Source organism: Oncorhynchus kisutch, linkage group LG6 (assembly GCF_002021735.2).
Source record: "Oncorhynchus kisutch isolate 150728-3 linkage group LG6, Okis_V2, whole genome shotgun sequence".
NCBI lineage: Eukaryota > Metazoa > Chordata > Actinopteri > Salmoniformes > Salmonidae > Oncorhynchus > Oncorhynchus kisutch.
Genome location: NC_034179.2, coordinates 73,990,046 through 74,004,995, shown reverse-complemented (window position 1 = coordinate 74,004,995; position 14,950 = coordinate 73,990,046). Strand labels below are relative to the sequence as shown.

Sequence of the window (14,950 nt, the reverse complement as noted above, 5' to 3'; positions counted from 1 at the left end):
GCCCACAAATTTTCAATATGATTGAGGTCAGGGCTTTGTTATGGCCACTCCAATACCTTGACTTTGTTGTCCTTAAGCCATTTTGCCACAACTTTGGAAGTATGCATGGGGTCATTGTCCATTTGGAAGACCAATTTGTGACCAAGCTTTAACTTCCTGACTGATGTCTTGAGATGGTGCTTCACTATATCCACATAATGTTCTTTCCTCATGATGCCATCTATTTTGTGAAGTGCACCAGTCCCTCCTGCAGCAAAGCACCCCCACAACATGATACTGCCACCCCCGTGCTTCACGGTTGGTGTTCTTCGGCTTGCAAGCCTCCCCCTTTTTCCTCCAAACATAACGATGGTCATGATGGCCAAACAGTTCTATTCTTGTTTCATCAGACCAGAGGACATTTCTCCAAAAAGTATGATTTTTGTCACCATGTGCAGTTGTAAACTGTAGTCTGGCTTTTTATGGCGGTTTTGGAGCAGTTGCTTCTTCCTTCCTGAGCGGCCTTTCAGGTTATGTCGATATAGGACTTGTTTTACTGTGGATATAGATACTGTTGTACCTGTTTCCTCCCATATCTTTACAAGGTCCTTTGCTGTTCTGGGATTGATTTTCACTTTTCGCACCAAAGTACGTTAATCTCTAGGAGACAGAAAGCATCTCCTCTTGAGCGGTGTGGCGGCTGCGTGGTCCCATGTTGTTTATACTTGCGTACTATTGTTTGTACAGATGAACATGGTACCTTTAAGCTTTTGGAAATTGCTCCCAAGGATGAACCAGAATTTTTTTCTGAGGTCTTGGCTGATTTCTTTTGATTTTCTCATGATGTTAAGCAAAGAGGCACTGAGTTTGAAGGTAGGCCTTGAAATACATCCACAGATACACCTCCAATTGACTCAAATTATGTCAATTGAACTTTCAGAAGCTTCTAAAGCCATGACATATTTTTCTGGAATTTTCCAAGCTGTTTAACGGCACTGTTAATTTAGTGTATGTAAACTTCCCCCTGGAATTGTGATACAGTGAATTATAAGTGAAATAATCTGTCTGTAAACAATTGTTGGATAAATTACTTGTGTCATGCACAAAGTAGATATCCTAACCGACTTGCCAAAACTATAGTTTGTTAACAAGAAATGTGTGGAGTGGTTGAAAATGTAGTTTTAATGACTCCAACCTAATGTCATGACTGTCCTGACCAGGTCAGGTTACAGGAGACCACAACCCTACAGATTATCTCTCAACCCCAACAGAGGAGGAGAGATTTAGGGTTCTGAAGATGTGGGGGGTTTTATGACCCCTCACGTATCTGTTAAATCTCAGGCCACAGACAAATGATTTTGTCCTGTTACTATGGAGAACCAGCCTCAGAACATTAAACATGAAATAAAGGGACTTTGGAACAATGGTTTCCGTCAGCCACAATGGTGGTCATGACGATAGATGGAATATGAAAATGTATGTCATTTTTGTTTTGTTATAAAAGGTTAATAGATGACGTTATTACGAAAACATTGTAATGTGAAGAGTTTTCCTAGTAGATGTTTGATGTTTATACATTGTATGTTGTATGGAAAATATCCAAATCAAAGAGAATGTTTTGGGGAAGATTAAATGTTAAGTTAGTTGTCTAAAATTGGATTTGAATAACATCTAGACCTTGCCTGATTAACTTGGTACGCCCAGAGAATTGCCCTAAAGGCGGTTACGCCCACTTCTGTATAGAATTTTCAGACAAGACTTCGTGACCCCAACTGCAGCAAGGTCTAAAAAGTCAACGAACCCAGAACGCAACGCAAGTTTGAAGACAAAGAAATCCTTTTCTACCCAAGCTACGGATGAGTAGCTGTGTCTAAGCAGGTGAATTCAAGTCGAACCATCTAGCCTCCATCTCCCATCGAATCGTGGTATCTCAAGGGTTTCATTCCTATGCTGTGAGCTCTGAGATACAGAGCTGTCTGTCCTCAGAAGACCCCTTCCAGAGCAAAAGGTGAGGAAACAAACTCCTCAGCCAAAAAGGACACTGACATTGGGAGGACGATCAGGGAGGTGCGCTGGAGTAGTGCGTCATCGAACAGCTGAAGGCCTACGCAGAGAATCCTCGGGGATCATCCCCACGTAATTACATCATTATATTCTGACCCATAAGAGCGGCAGTTTGGGGCAAGGCTAGGGTTAGAATAGCATAGCTGACAAATTCACCCAAATGTATATTTCTCTTGTGTACTTTCTTTTTTCTATCTCTTTTGAAATCCTCGTTGTGGGTAACACGCGCCATAGTGTGTTGGCCTTTTATACTACGTTCTAATCAATAGCCTATAATGTGTTTTGTCTATGTGTATCTTTTATCACCATTTTAGCAAATAAATATTCAACTAAGATTGGTGTGGTACGAATTAATTGGTGAGACCCGGGTCCGTGCAGATTCATGGGCTATACGACGTTCAGAACGAGATTGGTAGAGGCAACTGATTAATTAGCGGCTGTTGTAAAATCGATATTCTGATATTATTTGAGTTAATTTGGGAAATAGAAACTCAATAGAAACTAGTTTTCCCATGGTGCCCCAGGTTAATGAGTTAATAATTGCTTGATTCAGTTAATCACGCAATTAGAAACTTTAATCATTCGATGAACAACAGTCGTCACATTAACTAATACAACGTCACGACACTAAGTACAGTGCCTTGCGAAAGTATTCGGCCCCCTTGAACTTTGCGACCTTTTGCCACATTTCAGGCTTCAAACATAAAGATATAAAACTGTATTTTTTTGTGAAGAATCAACAACAGGTGGGACACAATCATGAAGTGGAACGACATTTATTGGATATTTCAAACTTTTTTAACAAATCAAAAACTGAAAAATTGGGCGTGCAAAATTATTCAGCCCCTTTACTTTCAGTGCAGCAAACTCTCTCCAGAAGTTCAGTGAGGATCTCTGAATGATCCGATGTTGACCTAAATGACTAATGATGATAAATACAATCCACCTGTGTGTAATCAAGTCTCCGTATAAATGCACCTGCACTGTGATAGTCTCAGAGGTCCGTTAAAAGCGCAGAGAGCATCATGAAGAACAAGGAACACACCAGGCAGGTCCGAGATACTTTTGTGAAGAAGTTTAAAGCCGGATTTGGATACAAAAAGATTTCCCAAGCTTTAAACATCCCAAGGAGCACTGTGCAAGCGATAATATTGAAATGGAAGGAGTATCAGACCACTGCAAATCTACCAAGACCTGGCCGTCCCTCTAAACTTTCAGCTCATACAAGGAGAAGACTGATCAGAGATGCAGCCAAGAGGCCCATGATCACTCTGGATGAACTGCAGAGATCTACAGCTGAGGTGGGAGACTCTGTCCATAGGACAACAATCAGTCGTATATTGCACAAATCTGGCTTTTATGGAAGAGTGGCAAGAAGAAAGCCATTTCTTAAAGATATCCATAAAAAGTGTCGCTTAAAGTTTGCCACAAGCCACCTGGGAGACACACCAAACATGTGGGAGAAGGTGCTCTGGTCAGATGAAACCAAAATTTAACTTTTTGGCAACAATGCAAAACGTTATGTTTGGCGTAAAAGCAACACAGCTCATCACCCTGAACACACCATCCCCACTGTCAAACATGGTGGTGGTTTGGGCCATCATGGTTTGGGCCTGCTTTTCTTCAGCAGGGACAGGGAAGATGGTTCAAATTGATGGGAAGATGGATGGAGCCAAAATCAGGACCATTCTGGAAGAAAACCTGATGGAGTCTGCAAAAGACCTGAGACTGGGACGGAGATTTGTCTTCCAACAAGACAATGATCCAAAACATAAAGCAAAATCTACAATGGAATGGTTAAAAAATAAACATATCCAGGTGTTAGAATGGCCAAGTCAAAGTCCAGACCTGAATCCAATCGAGAATCTGTGGAAAGAACTGAAAACTGCTGTTCACAAATGCTCTCCATCCAACCTCACTGAGCTCGAGCTGTTTTGCAAGGAGGAATGGGAAAAAAATTCAGTCTCTCGATGTGCAAAACTGATAGAGACATACCCCAAGCGACTTACAGCTGTAATCGCAGCAAAAGGTGGCGCTACAAAGTATTAACTTAAGGGGGCTGAATAATTTTTCAGTTTTTGTTTTGTTAAAAAAGTTTGAAATATCCAATAAATGTCATTCCACTTCATGATTGTGTCCCACTTGTTGTTGATTCTTCACAAAAAAATACAGTTTCATATCTTTATGTTTGAAGCCTGAAACGTGGCAAAAGGTCGCAAAGTTCAAGGGGGCCGAATACTTTCGCAAGGCACTGTATATGTAAACTTCCGACTTCCACTGTACAGTCGTGGCCAAAAGTTTTGAGAATGACACAAATATTAATTTCCACAAAGTTTGCTGCTTCAGTGTCTCTAGATATTTTTGTCAGATGTTACTATGGAATACTGAAGTATAATTACAAGCATTTCATAAGTGTCAAAGGCTTTTATTTACAATTACATGAAGTTGATGCAAAGAGTACATTTTTGCAGTGTTGACCCTTCTTTTTCAAGACCCCTGCAATCCGCCCTGGCATGCTGTCAATGAACTTCTGGGCCACATCCTGACTGATGGCAGCCCATTCTTGCATAATTAATGCTTGGAGGTTGTCAGAATTTGTGGGGTTTTGTTTGTCCACCCGCCTCTTGAGGATTGACCACAAGTTCTCTATGGGATTAAGCTCTGGGGGGTTACCTGGCCATGGGCCCAAAATATTTAATGTTTTGTTCCCTGAGCCACTGAGTTATCACTTTTGCCTTTGTGCAAGGTGCTCGATCATGCTGGAAAATGTATTGTGGGGCGGCAGGGTAGCTTAGTGGTTAGAGCGTTGGACTACTAACCGTAAGGTTGCAAGTTCAAATCCTCCGAGCTGACAAAGTACAAATCTGTCATTCTGCCCCTGAACAGGCACTTTACCCACTGTTCCTAGGCCGTCATTGAAAATAAGAATTTGTTCTTAACTGACTTGCATAGTAAAATAAAATTGTTCGTCACCAAACTTTCCTGGATGGTTGGGAGAGGTTGCTCTCTGAGGATGTGTTGGTACCATTCTTTATTCATGGCGGCTGTGTTCTTAGGCAAAATTGTGAGTGAGCCCACTCCCTTGGCTGTAGAAGCAACCCCTCACATGAATGGTCTCAGGATGCTTTACTGTTGGCATGACACAGGACTGATGGTAGCGCTCACCTTGTCTTCTCCGGACAAGCTTTTTTCCGGATGCCACAAACAATCGGAAAGAGGATTTCTGCAGAATATCAGACTTTTGCAGAATATCAGTCTGTCCCACATGTTTTTCCTGGAGAGAAGTGGCTTCTTTGCTGCCCATCTTGACACCAGACCATCCTCCAAAAGTATTCACCTCACTGTGCGTGCAGATGCACTCACACCTGCCTGCTGCCATTCCTGAGCAAGCTCTGTACTGGTAGTGCCCCGATCCTGCAGCTGAATCCATTTTAGGAGACGGTCCTAGCGCTTGCTGGACTTTCTTGGGCACCCTGAAGCCTTCTTCACAACAATTGAACCGCTCTCCTTGAAGTTCTTGATAATATGATAAATGGTTGATTTAGGTGCAATCTTACTGGCAGCAATATCCTTGCCTGTGAAGCCCTATTTGTGCAAAGCAATGATGATGGCACGTGTTTCCTTGCAGGTAACCATGGTTGACAGAGAAAGAACAATGATTCCAAGCACCACCCTACCTTTGAAGCTTCCAGTCTGTTATTCGAACTCATTCAGCATGACAGAGTGATCTCCAGCCTTGTCCTCATCAACACTCACACCTGTGTTAATGAGAGAATCACTGACATGATGTCAGCTGGTCCTTTTGTGGCAGGGCTGAAATGCAGTGGAATTTTTTTTGGGGGGATTCAGTTCATTTGCATGGCAAAGAGGGACTTTGCAATTAATCTGATCACTCTTCATAACATTCTGGAGTATATGCAAATTGCCATCATACAAACTGAGGCAGCAGACTTTGTGAAAATTAATATTTGTGTCATTCTCAAAACTTTTGGCCACGACTGTATATATATCAGACCGTATACCATGGGTGTGACAAAACATTTATTTTTACTGCTCTAATTACCACGGCTAAGGGCTGTGTCCTAGCACTCTGCGTTGCATGGTGCAATAGAACAGCCCTTAGCCATGGTATATTGGCCATATACCACACCACCCTCGGGCCTTATTTTCTTAAGTAAATACGATTTGTGCATGTGCATAACTACAGATACATTCAGACAGGAGAGTTTGAGGGATCAAAGTTGGACAGATGATCTCAATATGTTCAAGAAACACTTGGACGAACTTCAAAAAAATAATGTTAGGCTTTTTTCTGGCAATTGTGCCTTCTTTATGTGCCAGATGTTAAGTCTACAAACAATTATAAATGGCCTATTTGCAAGATTGACTTGTCATTTCAATAGGCATAGGCTGTTGACTAAAATCTGGGTTTATAATTGCAAGTCAACGTTGCCATGGTTTGCTGAGCTAGATGCACGTAGCCTATAGCCACTGAAAGGCCAACATCTAATTTCAGGGAAAAGTCCACATTGAAACTGACATTAATTAAATGTGGAGAATGATACATACGCGATATGGCTGTGACCATGATCACAATTGATAACTTCCAATTTAATTAACTATACATGGTCATTAAGAATTGCATATTAAAAAAAGGCTACAACAAAAAACGGAGTTCTATTTATTAAATCCGTTTGCCAGCTCCAGGTAGGCTAAACAAGTGGCACAAATTGATTTGCACTGACTCCAGTGATATCGTAAATTCAACATATTTATTGTACTGTGTCAAATGGTATGTCACAGTAGCCTAGAATGGTGTAACGGATGTGAAATGGCTAGCTAGTTAGCGGTGTTCGCGCTAAATAGCGTTTCAATCGGTGACGTTACTTGCTCTGAGACCTTGAAGTAGTAGTTCCCCTTGCTCTGCAAGGGCTGCGGCTTTTGTGGAGCGATAGGTAACGATGCTTCGTGGGTGACTGTTGTTGATGTGTGCAGAGGGTCCCTGATTCGCGCCCGGGTATGGGCGAGGGGACGGTCTAAAGTTATACTGTTACAATGGCATAGAAATGAATAGCCTACTTGATGGCCAACATATGCAAATGTAGCCTATCATTCTCCACATTTAATGTCAGTTTCATAGTGGACTTTTTCTCCATAAGCTCAATTTTAAATATCCACTCTAGAGAGCTGCGCGAGTGGACATGTGAAACGGAATTTATGGAGGAAAAGTCCACTATGAAACGGACATTAAATGTGGAGAATGATAGGCCACATGTGCATATGTTGGCCATCAAGTAGGCTTTTCATTTATATGCCATTCTAGGCTACTCTAGAACTGAGCATGAGTAAAACACTTCGCTTGATACGGTTATCCATAAGAAATGTCGACATTTGAATGCAGTTTACTTTAATCCACCTCTGGGCGAATTTATCTAAAGAGCTCTAGAGCACATAAAGTCATTTCCCGATGCTTTGTCGCCATTATATCAGTTCTAGTGCATTAATATGTTTTATGGAAACATATTAAATAGCCTACCTACAACTGGTAAAAAGTCTCCTTGACTCAGCAGTATGGGATCAATATCATGCCAAATGTATTGTGAACATACAGCATGCATGTTGTATTCGTGTATCATGATCTGTACAAATAAGTACCAATCCACAATTGTAAATCACCAATCCACAAATGTAAATCATTATATATTGCATTAGAATTTTGACAGATATGGCAAACCTGCAACGCCATATTTGGAAGCGCTATGGTCACCTGACTTTTGGCAGGGATTTGACAACAAGGTAAATACAAAAAGTTCTCACATGTAGAAAGCGATTAGAAGTACCCCTAGAAAGCATGGTGGTTACCGTGTTATAATTTCTGCAGCCTTGTAAGGCAGGCATCAACATGGCCGAATGAGAGGATGCCAGCGATTGATAGAAATCGTTTCCTACGGGTACAAACCTTTTTCTACGAATACAAATAGCTGTTTTGGGGTCATTGTCCTGTTGAAAAACAAATGATAGTCCCACTAAGCGCCAACCAGATGGGATGGAGTATCGCTGCAGAATGCTGTGGTAGCCATGCTGGTTAAGTGTGCCTTGAATTCTAAATAAATCACTGACAGTGTCACCATTAAAGCACCCCACACCATCACATCTCCTCCTCCATGCTTCATGGTGGGAACCACACATACAGAGATCATCCGTTCATCTACTCTGCATCTCACAAAGACACGGCGGTTGGAACCAAAAATATCAAATTTGGACTCATCAGACCAAAGGACAGATTTCCACCGGTCTTGTTCATTGCTCGTGTTTCTTGGCCCAAGCAAGTTTCTTATTATTATTGGTGTCCTTTAGTAGTGGTTTCTTGGCAGTAATTCGACCATGAAGACCTGATTCACACGGTCTCCTCTGAACAGTTGATGTTGAGATGTGTCTGTTACTTGAACTCTGTGAAGCATTTATTTGGGCTGCAATTTCTGAGGCTGGTAACTCTAATTAACTTATCCTCTGCAGCAGAGGTAACTCTGTGTCTTCCTTTCCTGTGGCGGTCCTCATGAGAGCCAGTTTCATCATAGCGCTTGATGGTTTTTGCGACTGCACTTGAAGAAAGTTTAAAAGTTCTTGACAGTTTCCGGATTGACTGACCTTCATGTCTTATTATTTTCTTATTTGAGCTGTTCTTGCCATAATATGGACTATCTTCTATATACCACCCCTATCTTGCGGTCAATTTGCAATCTACAAATGATTTGTAATTATGTTCTGGCCCCCCCGACCTACCACTCAAGAAAAAATTGGCCCCCGGCTGAATCTAGTTGAGGATCCCTGCTTACGGGCATATGTAGGAGTGTGTAGGAGGGAGATTCCTTGGTGTAAGACATGTGCAGAATGGGGCATTAGGCAAAGGAATTTGTAGCATTGGGGAAAGTTGTGGTATGTGTTAATTGTAGGGGTGCCCATGGGGCTGGAGATCAGAAATGTCCAGTGCAAGAGAGGCAGGTTGAGGTTTCCAGGGTTAGAGTAGTTGTTATATGCTGAGGCAGGGAAGGAATTAGAGGAAGATGGGTCAAGGGGGAGGGATCCTGAGAGGAGTGGTGTAAATTGTAGATCTGTACCAGTACAGAGGGATAGGCCAAGTGATATATGTTTCAGTAAGATTGGATTTTTAGCAATTATAGCAATGGTTATCAACTGAACTGCAGGGATGTAATGTACATCGCAGAAAATCGAGGTTGTGGTGGCAGCTGCAGAAAGGTTTTTTGTTGTTGTGCGAGACTTGATGTCAGAAGAGTTACAGTGTGTTAAGTATTTTCAGGCTGTTGGCCTGAGGTAGGAATAAATATATTTAAAAAGTGGAGCAGGGGGGTGGTTTATTTTTATATTGTTTATTATTATAATATATTTTTTTGTGTTTAGATGGTAGGGTATTTGTTGATTAAAAACAAATTCAAGCAAAGTATAAGGTAGTTATACTCCAGTCTAGTAACGTTAGGTTGCGGTAATTCAACATGAATTGGTTGCCAACCGCCGATAAACCTCATCGAATAAGATTTTGTGCCCTATCGTTTAAGTTGCATTAAGTAGCCTCCATACCCGTTGGTGGCACTCTAGCTATCCTATTTGGTAAGCTTTTTAGTTTGGGTCGTTCGTGTATTTTTCCTTGTTCTCTGGCCGCTGCGCGCACAGACAGAATGCCGTCGATTGAATACGACGAGTGAGTTCTTCAATACAAATATAATGATTATCGTATATATCATGTCTTTGAATTCTCAAACACTGTGTGTTAATCCTTCTTTCTAGTTCCAAGCCTAGTTGGGCCGATCAGGTTGAAGAGGAGGGAGACGAAGGTAATAAGCTGGCTAGCATTAACTTGCTAGCTAAACCAGGCGATTTCCACGTGTATTTTTTCTTCATTATAGTCGTTAGTTTCTCTGTCACACTTCGTAGTCACTACGACAATTTTGGGGATTTGTCAAAATCTAACGTTAGTTGGCTAGCTAGTAACGAACGTTAGTCTGTCAGGGAAGCAAAGTCTACTCGTCATATGGTGGGTAGTTGGTGGTAAACAGACAATCCACTAACAGACAGCATCGATATTATCATCATATCATCATCGATTATTGTTAACTATCAGGACCTCATTTGTGTGTTGTCATCCCCACAAACCAGGTACCCTACCCCCTCCAAAAGAAACCGTCAAAGGAAATGTCAAAACTATCACGGAATACAAGATCGACGAGGATGGAAAGAAGTTCAAGGTACTTTTTTGTTTTAGGAGAGTGGGTTTATTGATTCCTTCCCACATAGTCTACTGCCCCTGATGTCTGAATCAGATGTAACTAACCAAGAAATGAACATTTGTCATTTACGTTATAGATTATTCGCACCTTCAAGATTGAGACTAGGAAGGCCTCCAAAGCTGTTGCCAGGAGAAAGGTCAGTATTTTATTTGGGAATTTAGCACAATCTTAACATTTGTTGCACAACACCTCAGTATTGAGTTTGATAGGATTGTACATTAACCCTTTACACTTGTACCTGCATATGGATGGGAAATGGCAGATTTGGAGGCAGTGGCTGTACAATAACATGCTATGCACGACATCAGAGCTCAGGGTCTCCTCCTCAGCTTTGTATGGGTTTTGACTGACAGCTGTTCTGAACTTGAGCACTGCGTGTGACAACAAGTTTCTCCCATCCATCCCGCTAATTGGGTAACTTTAGAATGGTTTTGTCTGAGGGAAATGCTGTAAATTACGAGGCTCTGTGTTTTATGACAGATGAGATGTTACGGATTATAGTAAATACCACTGATGTCATACAAGCAAGCCAAACACACGTCAGTCCAAATGGACACTTCACATTTCCATATCCTAAGACTCATTTAATATACACTGTCAACATCTATGATCACAATGTTTGATATACAGTTACAAGATGACAGGGCATTATACCCCCCCCCAATACTGAACAGAAATCTAATTTAATTTGTCACATGTGCCAAATACAACAGGTGCTTACTTACAAGCAATTAACCAACAATGCAGTTATATTTCTTTTTTTCCTTCTTATAAAAAATAATCAAGGAGCAACACTAAAATAATAGTAGTGGGGCTATATAGAGGAGGTTCCGGTACAGATTCGATGTACAGGGCCACCGGTTAGTCGAGGTAATATGTACATGTAGGTAGAGGTAAAGTGACTATGCATGGATAATAAACAGAGTAGCAGCAGTGTAAAAATGGGGGGTGGGGTAGGGATAATGCAAATAGTCCAGGTAGCCATTTGATTAACTGTTCAAGAGTCTTATGTCTTGGGGGTAGAAGCTGTTAAGAAGCATTTTTGACCTAGACTTGGCGCTCCGGTACCACTTGCTGTGTGGTAGCAGAGAGAACAGTCTATGACTAGGGTGGCTGGAGTCTTGGACAATTTTTAGGGCCTTCCTCTGACACACCCATAAAATTGCCAAGGATTCCAACTCCCTAGTTATAGACTGTTCTCTCTGCTACCGCACGGCAAGTGGTACCGGAGCGCCAAGTCTAGGTCAAAAAGGCTTCTTAACATCTTTACCTGAGTTTGGTTGTTGGGTATTGTGAAGATTTGCCGCTGAATACACATCAATGCACTCATGACACATTTCGATTGGCTTCCCTGAGTTGCCTTGTGAAAGCCTAACATTAAGATCATATTTGATAATTTAGCTAGTCTGACCCAGATTGTGATTTATAATGGACCGTTTTTGTATTGCAATAAACACCAACAGTAATTGGGTTAAGGCAGGGATGCAGGGCGGTGTTCCAAACAAAGTAACTGCAAGTGTGCTTCCTCTAGTTCCTCAATGGCACAGATAGGAGAGCTCAAAAATGCACCTTACAGTTGAAGAATCTTCTTCAAGTCATAAAAGTGCATTAAAATTGCTTAGGAACTGTTCAAATCAAATCAAATTTATTTATATAGCCCTTCGTACATCAGCTGATATCTCAAAGTGCTGTACAGAAACCCAGCCTAAAACCCCAAACAGCAAGCAATGCAGGTGTAGAAGCACGGTGGCTAGGAAAAACTCCCTAGAAAGGCCAAAACCTAGGAAGAAACCTAGAGAGGAACCAGGCTATGTGGGGTGGCCAGTCCTCTTCTGGCTGTGCCGGGTGGAGATTATAACAGAACATGGCCAAGGTGTTCAAATGTTCATAAATGACCAGCATGGTCGAATAATAATAAGGCAGAACAGTTGAAACTGGAGCAGCAGCACAGTCAGGTGGAAGTTGAAACTGGAGCAGCAGCATGGCCAGGTGGACTGGGGACAGCAAGGAGTCATCATGTCAGGTAGTCCTGGGGCATGGTCCTAGGGCTCAGGTCCTCCGAGAGAGAGAAAGAAAGAGAGAAGGAGAGAATTAGAGAACGCACACTTAGATTCACACAGGACACCGAATAGGACAGGTGAAGTACTCCAGATATAACAAACTGACCCCAGCCCCCCGACACATAAACTACTGCAGCATAAATACTGGAGGCTGAGACAGGAGGGGTCAGGAGACACTGTTCACACTTTGGAGAGGTGTGGCCACTTGAAAACACCAGTTAGACCTCACTCAAACTCTCGTCATTTTCTGTTCTTTGTTGCACCTACCCAAAATGTTCCACACATATTCTTTGTTACTGAATCTATCCAGAATATTTTCAGATTTTGTTATCAACAAATGTGTCAAAGTACAGTACATTTAAAATCAACAGTGTAATGTTTGGATTCAGTCATGTGTCAGGTGAACTGTTGTCATCACCTTTAGTCTGATCATTTCCCCATAATCTCCAAAGTGTTTTTTTCAGTTGCTGCCATGGTCATGCATATCCTTATTCACATTTCAATGTAGTCCTATCCATATAGGCCAATTCCCATGTGTGTAAGGGGTTAAAAAATGGAAGGTATTTTGATTTGACTTAACATTGTTTTTCTATCCCCTCCAATCAGAACTGGAAGAAGTTTGGCAACTCGGAGTATGACCCACCAGGTCCCAATGTTGCTGATACCACAGTCAGTGATGATGTCTTTATGGTGTTCATCTCTAGCAAAGAGGTAAGGAGCCAGTGAGAGAAGCTGATCTAGTATTGTTCTCTTTGAGCCATCAGAGATCTCCTCTTCAGTCACAACAATCCAACAATATGTTTTTGTATGATGTAGTTATATGATCCTTGTTCATTGTCACCTTTTAGTTCCGGTATAAATCAGTGATCTAATAACCAGAATCCTTCTCTCAGGACCTGAATGCCCAAGATGTGGAAGAGGACCCCATGAACAAGCTGAAGGGACAGAAGATAGTGTCCTGTCGAATCTGTAAAGGAGACCATTGGACCACCCGCTGCCCCTACAAGGACACTCTGGGTCCCATGCAGAAGGAGCTGGCCGAGCAGCTGGGCCTGTCCACTGGAGACCCGACGAAGACTGCAGGAGGTATTGTCATAATTGCCCATAGCTTAGAAGTTATTGTGCTGTAAATGTACAGTCATGATTGTGGTTAATGATTTTGTTAAATTGACATCACTGGTGGATATTTTTTTTAAACTTTGTTTCAGACGAGCCTGAGCCTGCCGCACCAGCTGCAGGGAGCAAAACAGGGAAGTATGTGCCCCCCAGCCTGAGGGACGGCAGCACACGTAGAGGAGAGTCCATGCAACCCAATCGCCGTGGTGCATGTACGTATGATTCAACTTTTCCACTGTTTTCTAGAATAAGGAGCATATTAGTCTATGGAGTCACCAGACCAACACCGTAGTCTCGTTTGAGAAGTATCTTGATGTCTGGACAACACTCATGGTCCTGGTTCAGCATGGAGCAGTCTAAGCAGAGAGATGTAAAACATTTCTCCTCTTGATTTCATTTGGGGAATTCCAACAAAGCCACGCATTTTGGTAAGATGCCTAAACGGCTGGGGGTGAGAACACAAACCCAGACTAACAGTGTGTATCCTTCCACAGCTGATGACAACGCCACCATCCGTGTGACCAACCTGTCTGAGGACACCCGTGAGACGGATCTGCAGGAGCTCTTCAGGCCGTTCGGCTCAATTTCCAGGATCTACCTGGCCAAGGACAAAAACACAGGCCAGTCCAAGGTGAGAGCAGAAGTTCAAATGGTTACTAGTTTAGAAGTGTATACATGCACCAGCAAGTTAATGGAGTAATTGAAAATTGTGGGAGCATTTACAGGTCTTTCAGAAGTTCAACTGGTTGGTTTATTCTGAAATTGTTTGTCCTTCAGGGCTTTGCCTTCATCAGTTTCCACCGCAGGGAGGATGCAGCCAGAGCCATCGCAGGAGTGTCAGGATTTGGATACGATCATCTTATCCTCAATGTGGAATGGGCCAAGTGAGTATTGTTTGACTTGAGTGATTCATGTCAGATGGAGCACTCATCAGGAACTATAGATTCCATATGCATTGAAAGCTTTCAGTGGCTGTTTAGAATCTAGACACTTCACTAAATTGCATCGGATTCACTAACTGATTTTATTCAACCATCTTTTCTTTCCTCCCAGACCGTCAAACAACTGAGATGGCGATTACATTTCATGTAGTAAAATGTGGCTCTGAATAAAGACTTAATTCCCTGGTATGTCTAACTTTTTTGGGGGGGGTGATTGGGTCAATGTACCTCCCAACCAGTAAATAATCTATCCCTGAGCTCATACGGCAAGGAAACCTAACAGCTTGAGTTAAGTGAATGAAATTGTTTCCTAGTCATGGGCATTTAGAATTGGCAGTAAGTAACAGACTGCCGGGGTCTTGGGACAACATTGGACCATTCTACAAGGGAACATGTTTAATAGAATCTGAGCGATTCAACATAAGCATCACCAGTTACTGTATGCACGGATTTTTGCTGCCATTTTGAAAAATCAGACAAATTGATG

The 14,950-nt window shown here is 42.0% G+C and overlaps 1 protein-coding gene across 1 annotated transcript; it reads left to right on the top strand.

Annotated features, from left to right (window-relative positions):
• Nucleotides 1–9,535: 9,535 nt before the first annotated feature.
• LOC109893478 (eukaryotic translation initiation factor 3 subunit G-like) lies at nucleotides 9,536–14,650 on the top strand. Its single transcript, XM_020486707.2, has 10 exons — nucleotides 9,536–9,760; nucleotides 9,847–9,893; nucleotides 10,216–10,304; nucleotides 10,423–10,482; nucleotides 13,013–13,117; nucleotides 13,300–13,492; nucleotides 13,615–13,734; nucleotides 14,017–14,153; nucleotides 14,300–14,406; nucleotides 14,576–14,650. Exons 1-10 carry the CDS (start codon nucleotides 9,738–9,740, stop codon nucleotides 14,589–14,591), a joined length of 897 nt encoding a protein of 298 aa, XP_020342296.1. The 5' UTR covers nucleotides 9,536–9,737; the 3' UTR covers nucleotides 14,592–14,650.
• The last annotated feature ends 300 nt before the right edge of the window (nucleotides 14,651–14,950 follow it).